Raw genomic sequence first — 19159 nt, forward strand, 5'->3', positions numbered from 1 at the left:
TATGTCTTCACTTTACTAGGGGTGATCCATTCATGTTGCAGCAGTCTACAAATCCAGCACCAGGAATTCTGGGACCTCCACCTCCCTCATTTCATCTTGGGGGACCAGCAGTTGGACCAAGAGGAAATCTGGGTAATTATATAAAATTCATGTTACTTTTCCCTACAGAGCCGTTACTGAAAATTTTTCTTTTTATTTATTTATTTGAGACGGGGTTTTGCTCTTATCGCCCAGGCTGGAGTGCAATGGCGCGATCTCGACTCACTGCAACCTTTGCCTCCTGGGTGCAAGCAGTTCTCCTGCTTCAGCCTACCGAGTAGCTGGGATTACAGGTGCCCACCACCACGCCCAGCTAATTTTCGTATTTTTAGTAGAGACGGGGTTTCACCGCATTGGCCAGACTAGTCTCGAACTCTTGGCCTCCGGTGAACTACCCGCCTCAGCCTCCAAAGTGCTAGGATTGCAGGCGCGAGCCACTGTGCCAGGCCGCAAATTTTACTTATTTATTTTAGACAGATTCTCACTCCGTCACTCAGGCTAGAGTGTAATGGTGCAATCTCTGCTCACTGCAACCTCTGCCTCCCGGGTTAAAGCTATTCTCATGCTTCAGCCTCTCCTGAGTAACTGGGATTACAAGTATGTGCCACCACACCCAGCTAATTTTTATATTTTTGGTAGAGGCAGGGGTTTCGCGGTGTTGCCCAGGCTGGTCTCAAACACCTGGCCTCAAATGATCTGCTCAGCCTCCCAAAGTGCTGGGATTACAGGTGTGAGTCACCACACCCAGCCCCATTCTGAAAATTAAAGGCAATGATTATAGGTGAAAGAAGGCTCATTCAAATATTACACAGAAAAAACATTGCATGAAAAGTGATGGTAATCATATATTTGTAAGAGCTTTTCATTTGTGTTTGGAAGATGCACGTTTTTCAGTAAAATTGCTTCTTTAAGCAAGTATAGTGATTACAAGACTGAAAACTTTCTCTTCCCATAAAGGTGCTGGAAATGGAAACCTGCAAGGACCTAGACACATGCAGAAAGGCAGAGTGGTCAGTAATGAAGCTTTTGGTTTTACTGTATTTATGATTTTTGGGAATATGATTTGACCTAAATCCTTACTAGTTGAGTATGTATCATGGTCCTTATGGGAACATTGCTATAATTTGAAAACAATCACGTTTTTCTATGGCTTTGTGATAACAGTTAAAACTTTAAATTTTGCATGCCCATAGTCCAGTGAGGTCACCTTGATTCAGCATCTTGGAAGCTTTGCTGTCCAGTTACGCGTACAATATTTAATTTAAAAATCACTACAGAGAGTATGTTTTGACACTTTGAAGTAGTTTAACCATTTGGTTATGGTCAGAAAGAACTTACCCAGTGACGTTTGATGTGTAGTTTTAAAATTCTCTAGAATGTTACGAGTTGTTTTACTTACACTCTCCTGGTTAATTATAGATTATAAAAAGTCCTAATGCATAATTGGTTTCATATTGCTTTAAAGAGACTTAATTGCTTGTTTTTTTTCCCCTAATGGATAGGAAACTAGCAGAGTTGTTCACATCATGGATTTTCAACGAGGGAAAAACTTGAGATACCAGCTATTACAGCTGGTAGAACCATTTGGAGTCATTTCAAATCATCTGATTCTAAATAAAATTAATGAGGTATGAATTGAAATATTGGTATTATTCATGCCACTAATATATGTTCTGCAAGAATTAAATGATTTTGTATTAGAAAAATAAAACTCAAGGTAATCTTAAGTTTATCAAATGCAGAATGTAGTAAAGGAAAAGGCCAGTAGTTGATGAATATAATAGGGTACTAATGGATTATTAGTAACTATAAATTATGATCCTTAGGTAGTAATTGTCATTATACTACTATAAAAGTTGTAAAAGGAAAATTCTGTGGAAAGCCATTTCAGATCTATACCAAAATGATGGTTTCAAGTCATTATTTTTAGTCCAATTGGCATAGTAAATGATAAAGTAATGCAGTAGAAAATTAATCTGAGGTGGCCTTTGTAATAAAATAGCAAATTGGCAACACTGTTTTTTGGGGTTTTTTTGTTTCTTTGTTTTGGGAGACGGAGTCTCGCTCTGTCACCCAGGCTGGAGTGCAGTGGCGCAATCTCAGCTCACTGCAACCTTCGCCTCCTGTGTTCAAGCGATTCTCCTACCTCACCCTCCCAAGTAGCTGGGATTACAGCCGCCCACTATCATGCTCAGCTGATTTTTGTATTTTTAGTAGAGATGGGGTTTCACCATGTTGGCCAGGCTGGTCTCGAAGTCCTGACCTCAGGTGATCCACCTGCCTTGGCCTCCCAAAGTACTGGGATTACAGGCGTCGGCCATTACACCCGGCCAACATTTTTGTTTGTTTGTTTTTGTTTTGTTTTGTGTTTGAGTGTCACTCTGTCACCTGGGCTGGAGTGCAGTGAGGTTCACTGCAGCCTCCACCTCCCAGGTTCAAGCCATTCTCCTGCCTCAGCCTCCTCCCAAGTAGCTGGGACTACAGACGTCCACAATTACGCCCAGCTAATTTTTGTATTTTTAGTAGAGACGGGGTTTCACCATGTTGGTTGGCCAGGATGGTCTTGATCTTTCAACCTCGTGATCCGCATGCCTCGGCCTCCCGAAGTGTTGGGATTACAGGCATGAGCTACTGGGCCCAGCCTGTTTTTTGTTTTGTATTTTAATTCTTGAAAGTATTTTCTACTTAATGATTAAATATATCTGAAAAGATTTGGGGCATTGTTATTTTTTAGGAAAAAAAATCTTTAGTTCAATGTGAGAAAGCTGATTGGAAAAAACAGAGAAATAACTTTTTGTATAATTTCAGGCATTTATTGAAATGGCAACCACAGAGGATGCTCAGGCCGCAGTGGATTATTACACAACCACACCAGCGTTAGTATTTGGCAAGCCAGTGAGAGTTCATTTATCCCAGAAGTATAAAAGAATAAAGGTAATGTTTATTTTTTCAAGCTGTATATCAGTTTAACAAATGCTTTTAATAGTTATTAACTGTGGTTATTTAAAATTATTGCTAAGGCCAGGTGTGGTGGCTCACGCCTGTAATCCCAGCACCTTGGGAGGCCAAGGTCAGAAGGATTATGTGAGGCCCAGGAGTTCCAGGCAAGCCTGGGCAACATAGCAAGACCTCGTCTCTATAAAAATAAAACAATTGGTAAAGACTAGGATGTTTTTAACTGTTAACTAATAATTATTGCACATTTGTCCTTTTGTTGTTGTTATTTATTAAAGAAACCTGAAGGAAAGCCAGATCAGAAGTTTGATCAAAAGCAAGAGCTTGGACGTGTGATACATCTCAGCAATTTGCCGCATTCTGGCTATTCTGATAGTGCTGTTCTCAAGCTTGCTGAGCCTTATGGGAAAATAAAGAATTACATATTGATGAGGATGAAAAGTCAGGTAATATACATAAGGAAGTTTTAGAGAAGATAATTTATTAAAATCCTTAGGATTTTTCAATATGGAGCTGGGTGTTGTTCCTCAACCTGTAATCCCAGCACTTTGGGAGGCCAAGGCGGGCAAATCACCTGAGGTCAGGAGTTCGAGACCAGCCTGGCCAGCATGGTGAAATCGTATCTCTATTAAAAATACAAAAATTATCCAGGCGTGATGGTGTGTGCCTGTAATCCCAGCTACTTGGGAGGCTGAGGCAGGAGAATTGCTTAACTAGGGGAGGGGCGGAGGTTGCAGTGAGCTGAGATTGCACCACTGCACTCCAGCCTGGGCAGCAGAGCGAGACTCCCAACTCAAAAAAAAAAAATTTGCTTTTTTTTTTTTTTTTTTTTTTGTATATCCCTATTTTTAGTGATGAAATCTGGAGGACTAGTTGTTTGCTTTTCTTTCTTTTTTTTTTTTTGAGACAGGGTCTCAAAAATTAATATTTCATACTTTTTTTTCTTGTATTTAAAAAATTTAGAGTTAGCCAGTCGCAGTGGCTCACGCCTGTAATCCCAGCACTTTGGGAGGCGGAGGCAGGCAGATCACGAGGTCAGGAGATCGAGATCATCCTGGCTAACACAGTGAAACCCCCCTCTCTCCTAAAAATACAAAAAAATTAGCTGGGCGTGGTGGCATGCGCCTGTTGTCCCAGCTGCTGGGGAGGCTGAGGCAGGAGAATGGCATGAACCCGGGAGGCGGAGCTTGCAATGACTCGAGATTGTGCCACTGCACCCATCCTGGGTGACAGAGCAAGACTCCATCTCAAAAAAAAAATTAAGAGTTAGGCTGGATGCATTGGCTCATGCCTGTAAATCCCTAGACATTGGGAGGCTGAGGCCAGAGTTGCCCAGGAGTTTGAGACCACCCTGACAACATATTGAGGCCACATCTGTATAAAAAAAAATTTTTTTTAACCAGGCAAAGTGGCATGCTCGTACAGTTTTAGCTACGGGAGTCTGAAGTCAGGTGGAACACTTAACCCAGGAGTCCAAGGTTGTAGTGGGCTATGATTGTGCCACTGTACTTCAGCATAGGCAGTGGAGTGAGACCCTGTCTCAAAAAGGAAATAAGGATGAGGAGAACATCTTTTTTGTTTTTCTTTTTTTGTTTTAAACATTTCTGTAATTCAGCATTGCAAGTTCGTGTCCTTCCAGACTTTTATTTTTCTTACACTATTTTAATATCTTAAGCTTATTAGTTTTTTTTTTTTTTTTTTTTTGAGACAGAGTCTCGCTCTGTCGCCCCGACTGTAGTGCAGTGGTGCAATCTCAGCTCACTGCAAGTTCTGCCTCCCGGGTTCGTGGCATTCTCCTGCCTCAGCTTCCCCAGTAGCTGGGACCACAGGCGCCCGCCACCACGCCCGGCTAATTTTTTTTTTTTTTGTATTTTTAGTAGAGACGGGGTTTCACCATCCACAGGATGGTCTCGATCTCCTGACCTTGTGATCTGCCCATCTCAGCCTCCCAAAGTGCTGGGATTACAGGCTGAGCCACCGCGCCCAGCCAGCTTATTACTTTTTTGCAGAGTGTATATAGATGGTTTAGTATTTGGCACTACAGTGATTCTTGGGGATTTTGTAAATCTGACAGGTTGGTTTTTTGGTTTTTGGTTTTTTCTGAGACGGAGTCTCGCTCTGTCGCCCAGTCTAGAGTGCAGTGGTGCCATCTTGGCTTGCTATAAACTCCGCCTCCTGGGTTCAAGCAGTTCTTCTATGTCAGCCTTCCAAGTAGCTGGGACTACAGTAGGCACACTCCACCATGCCCAGCTGATTTTTGCATTTGTAGTAGAGATGGGGTTTCACCATACTGGTCAGGCTGTTCTCGGAATTCCTGACCTCAGGTGAGCCACCCGCCTTGGCCTCCCAAAGTGTTGGGATTACAGGTGTGAGCCACTGCGCCCAGCCCTGATATTCAGTGACTTTTTAACTCTGTGCTAAAGATTAAAATTTTTAGCCGGGTGTGGTTGCTTTCACCTGTAATCCCAGCACTTTGTGAGGCCAAAGCAGGAGGATTGCCTGAGTCCAGGAGCCCGAGACCAGTCTAGGCAACATGGCGAAACTGCATCTCTACAAAAAATACAAAAATTAGCCAGGCATTGGTGGTGCATGCCTGTAGACCTAGCTACTGGGGGGCTAAGGTGGGAGGATCAATTGGGCCCAGTACATCAACGCTTCAGCAAGCCAGGATTGTGCCACTGCATTCCAGCCTGGGTGACACAGTGAGACCCTGTCTCAAAAAAGAAAAAAAGTAATGAAAATTTTCTAACCAGTAGGTAGAATACATAATAAGGTTTTATACAATTTTGTAAAATATAATGTGCTTTGTGGTTTCTTTTCTTTCTTTTTAAGGCTTTTATTGAGATGGAGACAAGAGAAGATGCAATGGCAATGGTTGACCATTGTTTGAAAAAAGCCCTTTGGTTTCAGGGGAGATGTGTGAAGGTTGACCTGTCTGAGAAATATAAAAAACTGGTTCTGAGGGTATGTAGTATTTGATTTGTCATCATTTAACAGCTTGTTTTTACATATTTAAAGCCACAACATTCTTTTAAACATTTTTGTATGCTAAAAATACAGGATTATTGAAACCTATTGAAATAAGTTATTGAAAAAGAACAACCTTTTTTTCTGGTCTTTAATGGCAGAAGTTTTTAAACGAGTCTTCCCTAAAGAACACCTTCATTGCTCTTATCTGTTTAAGTTTTTAATAGCGTTCTGCTACCAGAATGTTTTATTTTCCACTTCTCTGTTGGTATGGTCATGATGAATGTCTGACTGTAGGCAGCTTAGGTTCTCAAATAAGGTTACGGGAATTGAATAAGCTGAGTTGATTATAGGGATTGTCTCCAATTATTAATTCACTGGATAATTGTGTATTCTGCAAATGTGTTAACTTCTGCAAAACTTTTGTCTTTTAGATTCCAAACAGAGGCATTGATTTACTGAAAAAAGATAAATCCCGGTAATTTCATTTTGTTTTTCATATGTGTGAGTATATTCAACTTTACTTTTTCAGACAACAAATTAATTGTGTGTCCTTTTGATTTCAGAAAAAGATCTTACTCTCCAGATGGCAAAGAATCTCCAAGTGATAAGAAATCCAAAACTGATGGTTCCCAGAAGACTGAGAGTTCAACCGAAGGTAAAGAACAAGAAGAGAAGTCCGGTGAAGATGGTGAGAAAGACACAAAGGATGACCAGACAGAGCAGGAACCTAATATGCTCCTTGAATCTGAAGATGAGCTACTTGTAGATGAAGAAGAAGCAGCAGCACTGCTAGAAAGTGGCAGTTCAGTGGGAGACGAGACCGATCTTGCTAATTTAGGTGATGTGGCTTCTGATGGGAAAAAGGAACCATCAGATAAAGCTGTGAAAAAAGATGGAAGTGCTTCAGCAGCAGCAAAGAAAAAGCTTAAAAAGGTAAAGATACATTGATTTGTTTTAATAGAACATTAGATCAGATCAGTATTTCAAGTTATTTACCTAAGCAGGATCAGATAGAATTATATGATTTAAATCAGAAAATAAATCAGATATGAACCAGAATATAAACATTTAAATCTAAACTCTGCAATAAATAATTAAATAAGACATTTTATTATAGTTGGCAAAAAACATCAGCTCAAAGAGGAAACTTTTCAGTAAAAATGAGGGAGAAAGACTCAAAATATATGTGCTTCTGTATTGTAGTGGTAGCATATAGGTAGGCAGCCTTATAGTGTAGCTTTGAAAAAAAAAAAATACAGGACGTGAGTTTGCAGTAAGTTAACTGACCCAACATAGTTAAAACTTTTGCCACTCATTCAAAAATTATTGAATAATTTTTCCTATTTGAGAAATGTTGGCCTGGTCGGATACTTTAGTATCCTTTAAAACAATTTTATTTGAATATGTAAGTCATTTAGAAGCCACGTATAAAGTGAATATAAATATAAAAATACACACATGCTATAAAGAAGAGTAAACAAAGGACCCACATTGAGCTGACTGCCTAGCTTAAGGAGTAGGGCATTAAAATGCCTTTGAGGCAAACTTTTTATGTTAAATGGCTCATAAAATGTCGGAGTCAGGCGGGCCCAGTGGCTCACGCCTGTAATCCCAGCACTTTGGGAGGCCCAGCAGATCACTTGAGGCCAGGAGTTCAAGACCAACATGGTGAAACCCCGTCTCTACTAAAAATATGAAAATTAGCCGGGCGTGGTGGCACATACCTGTAGCAGCTACTTGGAAGGCTGAGACAGGAGAATTGCTTGAACCTGGGAGGCGGAGGTTGAGGTGAGCCAAGATCACATCACTGTACTCCAGCCTGGGTGACAAGAGCAAGACTGTCTCAAGAAAAAAAAAAAGTAGAGTGAAATGAGATTTTTGCCATCCTATTCCATATTCCATTGGTTCCTTTTATGCAACATTCAACTCAAAACCAATATTTACCTCAGTTTTTATTTGATGGCTTGGTCAAATAACTTCATTTATTTTTCTCACAAGAGCTGATCATTATGTTTACATTTGTAAATGCTAATAATTACTGATGTTTATGGCATTTAATGCCATATGTTTTTCTAAGTTTAAATTTATTAATTTAATCCTCACAGTAACCATATGCATCTCATACTGTGATCTCCAGTCCATAAATGAGGAAAATTGAAGTATGGAGAAGTTAAATAATCCCATACTGCTTATAAGACACAGAGCCAAAATTTAAACTTGGGCAGTCATTCTTCAGAGCATGATTTTTTTTTTTTTTTTTTTTTTTTTTGGAGACGGAGTCTTGCTCTGTCGCCCAGGCTGGAGTGCAGTGGCGTGATCTCAGCTCACTGCAACCTCCACCTCCCAGGTTCAAGTTCTGCTGCCTCAGCCTCCCAAGTAGCTGGGATTACAGGTGTCCACCACCACACCAGGCTAATTCTTGTATTTTTAGTAGAAACGAGGTTTCGCCATGTTGGCCTGGCTGGTCTTGAACTCCTGAAATCTCAGGGTGATCCGCCCACCTCAGCCTCCCAAAGTGCTGGAATTACAGGTGTGAGCCACCATGCCTGGCCCAGAGCTTGGTTTTTTAGCCATTACACTATTTGAGTGTTTGCTCTAAAGAGTAGGTATTTGCAATATACTGTCTTACAAAGGACATTGCTCAACTTTTACCAAATCAAGTTTTTTACACATTGCCTAGCAGCATTGTAGTCTCAGAAAAGATAAAATACGAATATTCTTATCTCATTTAACTTCTGCTCTTTGTGTGAGGCAGACCTTCCATTTTTTAGTTTTAAAATAAGCTAAATTATTTTTCAAATTATCAGTAATTTTTTGGAAGAAAGGAAGAAGTTACTATTTTGAGCCAATGAATAAAGACAAAGACGCGGCCGGGCACGGTGGCTCACGCCTGTAATCCTAGCACTTTGGGAGGCCGAGGTGGGTGGATCACGAGGTCAGGAGATCGAGACCATCCTGGCTAACACGGTGAAACCCCGTCTCTACTAAAATTACAAAAAAAATTAGCCGGGCGTGGTGGCGTGCGCCTGTAGTCCCAGCTACTCGGGAGGCTGAGGCAGGAGAATGGCGTGAACCAGGGAGGCGGAGGTTGCAGTGAGCCGAGATCTCGCCACTGCACTCCAGCCTGGGCGACAGAGCAAGACTCCGTCTCAAAAAAAAAAAGGCAAAGACGCTATCCGTTTCCCTTCAAGTAAAGCAGACGGAAGGGATGCTGCAGGATAATTGTTGCAGAGTAAATTTGTCTTTCTTAACAGCGTCGTTTTCCAGGGAGTATGGAAGGTTTTGTCACTCTAGATGAGGTTGGTGATGAGGAAGATTCGGAACTTCAGAAACTTCGTAAATCGGGCATGGCATTTAAATCTGGTGACAAAAATGATGATGGTTTGGTTGAAATTAAGGTGGACAAGATGGAGGAACTTGATCAAGAAAACGAAGCAGCGTTGGAAAATGGAATTAAAAATGAGGAAAACACAGAACCAGGTGCTGAATCTGCTGAGAACGCTGATGATCCCAACAAAGATACAAGTGAAAACGCAGATGGTCAAAGTGATGAGAACAAGGAGGACTATACAATCCCAGATGAGTATAGAATTGGACCATATCAGCCCAATGTTCCTGTTGGTGAGATTTAAGTCTTTGTTCTTCACCTTCCTCACTCTCCTCAAAACAAACACTTAGGTTTTAAAATAAGATTTTAAAGTTGGTCTTACATAAGCTGTGATAGCATTTTAAATTTGCTTTGTTTCTATGGGGAACAATTTATAAATCTTAATTGATATATTTTCCTCTTATGCATGTCTCTGATTTTGTATTATTTTCTGTTGTTATTCCACAGTGTATTCCCTTTTTTCGTAAAATTTCTTGCAAATTACACGCTTTTGTTTTGCTTTTCTGTGTTGTTTTTCTGTATTATATTTCTTTTTTTAAGAATACAGTTAGGTGAGACCTCAAACATCAATTAGGTAAAAGCAAAATGTGGTTCGGTTTTTGTTTTTTATCTTAGGCTGTATTGGACTTCTCAAAAACATGTTGTTTCATTTAAATTATGTTGACAGGTGAAATTGTGAATACTAAATAAAATCTTCAGTTTAATTTGTAAGAATGTATGTTTGTGTTTCTAGGTATAGACTATGTGATACCTAAAACAGGGTTTTACTGTAAGCTGTGTTCACTCTTTTATACAAATGAAGAAGTTGCAAAGAATACTCATTGCAGCAGCCTTCCTCATTATCAGAAATTAAAGGTAAGGTTGAATGTAAAACAGAGTTCTTTTGTGAAAACTTAACAAGTTATGGAAATAAGTGGGGTATATAAGTAAAATGTGTATAGTGTTCTCTCTAGACTCAGTGCAGTGCTTTCTCCTGAAGATAACTTTTTATTTACTTTTTTTTTTTTTTTTAAAGACAGTTTCTCTCTTGTTGCCCAGGTTGGATTGCAGTGGTGCAATCTTGGCTCACTGCAACCTCTACCTCCTGGGTTCAAGCAATTTTCCTGCCTCAGCCTCCCAAGTAGCTGAGATTACAGGCATGCACCACCACACCCAGCTAATTTTTGTATTTTTAGTAGAAATGGGGTTTCACCATGTTGGCTAGCCTGGCTGGTCTTGAACTCCTGACCTCAGGTGATCCACCCACCTCAGCCTCCCAAAGTGCTGGGATTACAGGCCACCGCGCCTGGCCTTTTCTTTCTTTATTGATGGGTTATCAAAACATCTGTTGAACCTCTTGTCATAGTTTACCCTTGTTACATAACAATTTAGTATTTTCTAACCATATTATAAATTCTGTGGTAGAATTAAACTTATTCATGTATTCTCAGATTGTTGTTGGGCTGTACTTTCTCTAATGTGAAAGATGCTGGGAGTCTGAATACTAAAAGTGGCATGACCATTCATATTAAAATAATTTTTAATATTGACATTATTAATGACACTTCAGTTATTTTTATGACCAAAAGTATATAAAGATCAAAAGCATAAATACATAAACCACAACATCACTAAAGAATAATTCCTATTGAGATATATTGAAATTTGTTTTTGTAATTATCAGCTTCTTTGGACTACCTATTGAAATAGTGACTGAAACTTAAAAGTAGTTGCTAAACAAGTCAATCATAGATACCTTGGTTTTTCACACTGCTTTATAATAAGTTAACTATAGTTACTCAATCATTAGATATGTTCTCTGTTGACTAAATGGATGAATGTAATCTTTAATTTTGGAAATAATTCAAGTTCTTGGCTGTGTGTCATTTCTGTTTTTTTTTTTTTTTTAATGTAACTGCTCTTTGCCACCTATATGTCTTTTACCATCCTGTATATGAAGAAAGAATTGTGGCTATTTGCAATGGTGGCAGCAATGTAGTACAAATTATTTTATTTTATTTTTTTGAGACAGTTTTGCTCTTGTTGCCCAAGGCTGAAGTGCAATGGCGCGATTTTGCCTCACCCCAACCCCCGCCTCCCAGGTTCAAGCCATTCTCTTGCCTTAGCCTCCTGAGTATCTGGGATTACAGGCATGCGCCACCATGCCCAGCTAATTTTGTATTTTTAGTGGAAATGGGGTTTCTCCATGTTGGTCAGACTGGTCTTGAACTCCCAGCTTCAGATGATCCTCCCACCTCAGCCTCCCAAAATGCTGGGATTACAGGCCTGAGCCATAGTGCCCGCCCTGGTACAAATATTTTTATCTGCTTTGATTTTAAGCTGTTTGGGGTCAAAAACTATATGTATTGAGAAGAATATGGAAATAATATAAAAGATTGCTAGGTGCTTCTTGTGGCTCCTTTTATTATTTCCTTATTTATTTTTATTTTTATTTTTATTTGAGACAGAATTTTGCTCTTGTTCCCCAAGCTGGAGTGCAATGGCACAATCTCAGCTCACTGCAACCTCTGCGTCCCGGGTTCAAGCAGTTCTCCTGCCTCAGGCTCCCAAGTAGCTGGTATTACAGGCGTGTGCCACTACGCCTGGCTAATTTTTTGTATTTTTAGTAGAAACAGGGTTTCACCATGTTAGCCAGGCTGTTCTTGAACTCCTGACCTCAGGTGATCCGCCTGCCTCAGCCTCCCAAAGTGCTGGGATTACAGGCGTGAGCCATCATGCCCGGCCTATTATTTCCTTTTATTTATAAAAAAAAAAAACTTTGTCACCTTCATCAAGAAACTGTTAAGCATTACAGTAACTTGCTAATGGTAAATTGATACTTTCCTAACTGGATGTTTGTGGGGTGATTTTTTGTTGTTGTTTTTCTTTAAAAGATATAATGGCTTTTAATTCTTACTATTTTGCATTAACTATATAAAGTTGAAATTCCAATGAGATGGAAAGAAGCTTTGGACATTTTAGGTTAGATTTTTTATTATGTCTTTTGTACTTTCATTAATGTCTTAATGGAGCTCCCGTGTCTAGAGACTCTAGCAGTCACAGGTTTAATGGCAGGGGTCAGCAAGCTACACTCGTGGCTCAGTCATCTGTTTTTGTAAGGTTTTATTAGAACCCACAGCCATAATCATTTAAGTGTCATCTATAGTTGTTTTAGTTTATAATTGAGTGCAGGATTGAGTAGTTGTAACAAAGACTGAATGGCTCAATGAGTCTAAAATATTTACTGCTGGCCTTGCAAGAAAATGTTTGTTCAGGTGATTTAATGAGTAGTGCATTGAGGCCAGATGTGATAGCTCTTGCCTGTAATCCCAGCACTTTGGGAGGCGGGGACCGGCAGATCACCTGAGATCAGGAGTTTGAGACCAGCCTGGCCAACACGGTGAAAACCCCGTCTCTACCAAAAGTACAAAAAAATTAACTGGGCTTGGTGGCGGGTGCCTGTAATCCCAGCTGCTTGGGAGGCTGAGGCAGGAGAATCATTTGAACCTGGGAGGTGGAGGTTGCAGTGAGCTGAGATCACGACACTGCACTCCAGCCTGGGCAACAGAGCAAAACTCTCCCTCAAAAAAAAAAGAATAAAAGTGCATGTCATTTAGACCCATAGTTCTTGAATAGTGTCAGTTCAGTGTGACTGTGGTCTTTGTTTTCTCATCTCTAAAAATTAGGGTTAATTATAACATTTGAAATACCCATAAACCTTTTACCATTTTTTCCCCGTGCCTTATTGTAATGTCCTGAAAGTTTTTGTGTGCTAATGAGGATTAACTAATTGTTGAAAATATTGACAAAATTATAGTTTAAGTCCCTAAACTTGGATATAGGATATTTGATTTTGGAATTAATCCATTTTGCTGCGTTTCTCTTAGGTGACTTAATGGCTGTAATTCTCTTTCTTTATAGAAATTTCTGAATAAATTGGCAGAAGAACGCAGACAGAAGAAGGAAACTTAAGATGTGCAAGGAGATTTAATGATTTCAAAGAAAATAATGGTTCTTTGTTTTTAATGTTAACCTTTTTTAAATACAATACTGATAGTTAGAAGAAAACTATTGTACTCTTTTGTTTTAGTGGAGAAATAATAGATGTCTGTTCATGTGTTAAGTGTTATAGCAAAAAAAATACACATGGTTAAGTTAATGAATAGTTTTTGTTTTATCAGAATGGCAACAGACAGAAGTACTTTGTAGAGATTGACTTCCTAAGCTACTTAAGACAACTTGCACCACTAAGAAAAAAATGTAGAACCATTTGGAAAAATGAAATTTAGTAGTTCCAAGTTTCAAAGAAATGTCAACATTTTATTCCATTCAATAAAGAACAAAACCAATAGTGTTTTTATTACTTTCATCTGAAACATTCCATGTTTTAATCTGAGCCTTGCAGACTTTGATTTGGAGTTTGAACCCGTTTTGGTTGCATTTCATTTTTGGAGAACTTAATTAACGTGAGATTGGCAATTGAAACGCAGGTGCAGTTTTCTGTTAATGTCATGCTGTTGTTTAGGTAATAAGAAATATTAAGTAATTGGCTTTAGATTTTGTAATTTTTTTCCCTGAGTTCCTGCTAGATTTCGTATTCTAGTAGTCAATGTATTTTCAGTGAAATGTAAAAATATTCCCGTTATCTTTGACCAGTATTAATTTTTGAGATCTTACTGCTTGTCACTTGAATCCCGTGATTGTCATACATCTCTGGTATAAGCAACATTTGATTTTTGAAGTGTGTAGACCATCTCTTCATATTTTCAAGATGTAATTTTACATTTCTGCATTTTTAAAACAGTTTGGCCATAATCCTAGATGCACGCTTCTAATTCATGTACCTGCACATGTGACCTTTGTGAACAGAAATTTGCATGTATAATTTGTGTTTACTTGTAACTTTCTGGTTATATACTGCTTATATCTGTGGATTCAAGTTACTGAAGTGAATACCAATAAAAAGAAAACCCTAGGCCATGTTAATTGGTTATACATGTTTGGAATGTTAACCAATGTATTTGTCAGTTGTGGTTTTTATTCGCTCTTAAACTTTGTGCATGCTTTAACAATTTACTACTTTTAAATCTAGAGTGAATTCTAAAGACTGCCGCTAAAGATCTGAGTTTTAAAAATGTTGTTGCTGGTGGATTTCTTGTTCCTGTTACATAACTAAAAGTGAGGCCATTTGTGGTTTTTAAAAACCTTATGAATTAAAAATGCTACAGGTGAACAAACAGCAGAAGCTTATGTTTAGACATATTGATGACTTAACAGTACAATTGGAAGTAATACGGATGAGCAAGAATTAGTTCTGCCAGCTTTTCAAAATAATTACGTAGAGACTCACGGTATATTGGATTATCTGTTGTAAACAATTTTTTTTTCTTCCCTGACACAGGGTCTCACTCTGTCACCCAGACTGGAGTGCAGTGGCACAGTCACAGCTCTCTGCAACCTCAGCCTCTGGGCTCAAATGACCCTCCTACCTCAGTCTCCTGAGTAGCTGGGACTACAGGCTCATGCCACTATACCTGGCTAGTTTTTGGTTTTTTTGTATAGATGGGGCTTTGCCATGTTGCCCACGTTGATCTTGAATTCCTGGGCCCAAGTGATCTGCTCGCATCAGCCTCCCAAAGTGCTGGGACTGTAGGCATGAGCCACCATCCCTGGCCAAGAAAAAAAGTTTTAATTTCAAAAAAATCTACAAGAACAGGATAGGCATTGTCTTTCAAATGTTCAGACCCCAGTTTATTAAAGGATACTTCAAATAGTTGGCTAAATTTTATGATCTCTCCCGTTGAAAAGTAGGTGATGATTTTAATGTGACATGCACAAAAAATCCTTGCCAGTTTACTTCTGCAATTTAATTTTAGCCTGTACTAATTACCCACTTCTGTTTAATTCCAATTTTTAACAGCAGGTACATAAAGCATTATGTGCACAATGGAGTTCTTCAGTGTTTCCTTTCAGTGATGGCTTTTTCATAGCTTCAACTTTGTTGGATTTAGCAAGTTGAAGGAAAGAATGCTATGTTTTTAATACCTACATTTGAGAGCATTTAGAAATCAGAAATTATAATAAGCTGTTAGTGATAAATCTGTAACAGCCCTTAGATTACGAGAAAACCTCTTTTTAGTAGGAATGTTTCCACTCATGTTTGCTGTAAAGTTTAAGAACATTTTTCCTACGGCTATGTCAGCCCTTAGTTTAATCTTACATTATCCTACAAAAGTGAATGAAACTTCTAGAAGTGCCTTGAGTTTGCTTTACAGTTCTTTTTTATTGACTGATTGCTAGTAAATTTGGGATCTGAGAGTGTCCTTTATAAGACTTTAATTGGATAGCTGTAATATTGCTTTGAGTATTCCAAAAATAAGTTCATTTGAAATGTTATTGAAGAATATGAATTTCCAACCATAGTGTGTGTGCATCAGTACCTCTAGAGATTTATTTATTTATTATTATTATTATTATTTTTTTTTTTTTTGAGACTGTGTCGCCCAGGCTGGAGTGCAGTGGAATGATGTTGGCTGAATTCTCCTGCCTCAGCCTCCCAGGTAGCTGGGACTACAGGTGCATAACTGCCACGCCCAGCTAATTTTTCTTAGTAGAGGCGGGGTTTCACCATGTTGACCAGGCTGGGCTCAAACTCCTGACCTCAAGTAATCTGCCTGGCCTCCCAAAGTTTTGGGATTACAGGCATGAGCCACCACACCCAGTCCCTCCAGTGATTTTAAGTGGTAACATCCTGAGGAGCTTTTTAGGAATAGCCATTATTTGAATTCGCTAAGGACAGGTTCCCCTGCCACCTTTTTTTAAGGTGATGGGGACTGGAAAAGGAAATAGTAAACTATTGAATGTTGTGGCATGTAGTAAGGTTATACAGGGAGAAGAGTGTGCTGAAATTGTTTACTTCAGCTTTGTTCACAGTGGATTTTTTTTCAGCCTTAAGATTGTGACAAAAGCAGCTCATGGTATGTAATAGAAATCTGCTGGGACACTGCAGAGCAGCATATGGGCTGTTTAAGATAACTTGCACTAGGACAGAAGCAGCTCTGAGTATAGTCTGTTGGTTGCCTTCCATCATAAATAAAGTTTAGTGTAGCTGAAAGCCTGGGTATTCTGTGTTTAATGAGTTTGAGGTTGTTTTATACCCTGACCTCATTGTTGAGCTAGCTGGGTTTGAATTGCTCTCCCACTTTGGCCATTAGATGATAAGGTCAAGATTCTTAAAATCAACACTGGTGCACAAATAAATAGTTACAGGAATTATTTTCCTTTAAAATGAATTGTTTTCAGCCAGGCACGGTGGCTCACGCCTATAATCCCAGCACTTTGGGAGGCCGAGGCGGGCGGATCATGAGGTCAGGAGATCGAGACCATCCTGGCTAACATGGTGAAACCCCACCTCTACTAAAAATACAAAAAATTAGCCCGGCATGGTGGCGGGGGCCTGTAGCCCCAGCTACTTGGGAGGCCGAGGCAGGAGAATGGTGTGAACCCAGGAGGCGGAGCTTGCGGTGAGCCAAGATGGTGCCACTGCACTCCAGCCTGGGTGACAGAGCGAGACACTCTCAAAAACAAATTGTTTTCAAATGTTTGCATACATCAAAATTACCTACAGGTTAAAGCATTGCTGGCTCCCTGCCAGGTTTTCTCATTTCCTAAGTTTGGGATGAGTACTGATAATTTGCATTTTTGAGAGATTGTTTGGAGGTTTTAATGGAAACCCAGCTACACATATACCCTTAAAGGAAGACCGGTCCTCTATTGGTGATGGTTGTCCTCTTCGACACACTGCACAGCTTCGGGAGGGTCGGGAGGGACACACTTGGAGCATTGAGGGAGTAAGGGGACACTGGTTTAGCCAGCCAGATCAGCCAAATCAAGTTTTGTATTTTTAGTAGAGAGGGTTTCACCACATTGGCCAGGCTGGTCTCGAACTCTTGACCTCAGTCTTCCCTCGGCCTCCCACTGGGTTCCCAGGTGAGCTACCGCACCCAGCCTGATTTGCATTTTTAACAAGTTTCCAGGTGATGGAAATGTCAGTGACATCAAGCTTTGAGAACTTTACCTATAACTGAAGATGTGTTGGTGGTAGGTGTTTGTAACCAGATCCTACCTGGCTTGGTTACTATTGCCTGAGGTACTGATTTTGCTACCCTTTTCAAAGCTAAAACTAAATGAAAAATTAGTCACCTTTTTAAAAAAACAAAATCATTTATGGGAGACAACCTCTTTCAGAGCCGTAGATACTGTTATCCTTCATTTTTTTTGCCAAACAAAGTTTTGTAATTTTGTTGGGTATGTGGTAAGAAATTGCAAGGAATGTTAGTGGAATAGAACTACAACAGGAATTTGCCATTTTGCCTGGACAAGTGGTTTGTATCTTTTTGTTTTTCCTTAATTTTGCACCCCTCAAGCGCTACATAGGAGCTAATGATGATGCTTGATAACAGGTAGTTTGTTGAAATTTAATGTGAATGGAAATGGTTAATTCTGTCACTGGCAGATCTAACTTGCTGATGGATGTCAGTTAAAGCACTAGTAATTGGGTAATAGCAGTCTGAAACTTGAGTTTTGTCAAAATAACTCCCTATGGAGGTTAGTTGAAAAAATTCTTGATGAGAACAGTGGAGAAGTAACATGATTAATTTTGAAGAGAATCAATTATATTTTTTATTTTTTTGAGACATGGTTTTGCTGTTGTTGCCCAGGCTGAAATGCAATGGTGTGGTCTCGGCTCACTACAACCTCTGTTTCCTGGGTTCAGGCTATTCTCAGCCTCCTGAGTAGCTGGGATTACAGGTAGAGACAGGGCTTCACTATGTTGGCCAGGCTAGTCTTGAACTCCTGACCTCAGGCGATCCACCCGCCTCAGCCTCCCAAAGTGCTGGGATTACAGATGTGAGCCACTGTGCCCACCACAATTATGTTAATTTTAAAGGATTTGTCCTTAAAGTGTTTGGTCGTGTCCTGCCTTTGAAGTTTTCTTGTTTTTTGTTGTTGAGACAGGGTCTCGCTCTGTCACCCAGGTTGGAGTGCTGTGGTGTGATCATGGCTCACTGCAGCCTCCACCTCCCCAGGCTCAGGTGATTCCCACATCTCAGTCTCCACAGTAGCTGGGGCTACAAGTGCATGCCACCACGCCCAGCTAATTTTTGTATTTTTTGTAGAGGGGTTTTGCCATATTGCCCAGGCTAGTCTCTCAAACTCCTGGACTCAAGTAATCCACCCACCTGGGTTTCCCAAAGTGTTGGGATAACAGGTGTGAGCCACCACTCCTGGCCTCTGAATTGTTAATTCTAGCCTTAGTTGTAATTTCACACCCAGCACAGTGGCTCAGGCCTGTAATCCCAGCACTTTTGGGAGGCTGAGGCGGGCGGATCACACAGGTCAGGAGTTTGAGACCAGCCTGGCCAACATGGTGAAACCCCGTCTTTACTAAAAATACAAAAATTAGTCGGGCATGGTGGTAGGGGACTGTAATCCCAACTACTTAGGAGACTGAGGCAGGAGAATCGCTTGAACCCCGGAGGCAGAGGTTGTAGTGAGCGGAGATAGCGCCACTGCACTCCTTCCTCGGCGACAGAGTGAGACTCCAGCTCAAAAAAAAAAAGTTATTTCCATACAATTTTAAGAACTCTGTAAAGTCGGATATGAAAATTGGTGAAAAGTCTAAACGCTTTTAAGGAAGGGGGTAGTCTATTTAGTACACAAAAGTCAATAAACATCTCACTTCAGCAGGATTTGTATACTTGGGTTGAAAGTACCTGGTATTCGGTACAGGATTAATGACCTTTCTTTGAACAATGATATCATGCT

General features: G+C 39.9%; 1 protein-coding gene across 14 annotated transcripts in view; it reads left to right on the forward strand.

The window, feature by feature from the left end:
- The window catches only part of MATR3 (matrin 3), a 37771-nt gene extending 22493 nt beyond the window's left edge, over positions 1-15278 (forward strand). For 6 of the 14 annotated variants that reach the window (XM_008954576.3, XM_055112995.1, XM_008954582.5 and 3 more), the window contains 11 exons: positions 20-132; positions 997-1049; positions 1542-1667; positions 2848-2973; positions 3273-3440; positions 5827-5958; positions 6396-6439; positions 6528-6897; positions 9219-9585; positions 10086-10207; positions 13253-15278. In XM_008954576.3, coding sequence (XP_008952824.1) covers positions 20-132; positions 997-1049; positions 1542-1667; positions 2848-2973; positions 3273-3440; positions 5827-5958; positions 6396-6439; positions 6528-6897; positions 9219-9585; positions 10086-10207; positions 13253-13303 — 1672 coding nt within the window. In that variant the 3' untranslated portion in view covers positions 13304-15278. The remainder of the gene's footprint in view (positions 1-19; positions 133-996; positions 1050-1541; positions 1668-2847; positions 2974-3272; positions 3441-5826; positions 5959-6395; positions 6440-6527; positions 6898-9218; positions 9586-10085; positions 10208-13252) is intronic. The other 8 variants (XM_003829210.5, XM_055112997.1, XM_003829212.7 and 5 more) reach the window with 3 other exon arrangements.
- The last annotated feature ends 3881 nt before the right edge of the window (positions 15279-19159 follow it).

The sequence above is a fragment of the Pan paniscus genome, chromosome 4, assembly GCF_029289425.2.
Source record: "Pan paniscus chromosome 4, NHGRI_mPanPan1-v2.0_pri, whole genome shotgun sequence".
Lineage (NCBI taxonomy): Eukaryota > Metazoa > Chordata > Mammalia > Primates > Hominidae > Pan > Pan paniscus.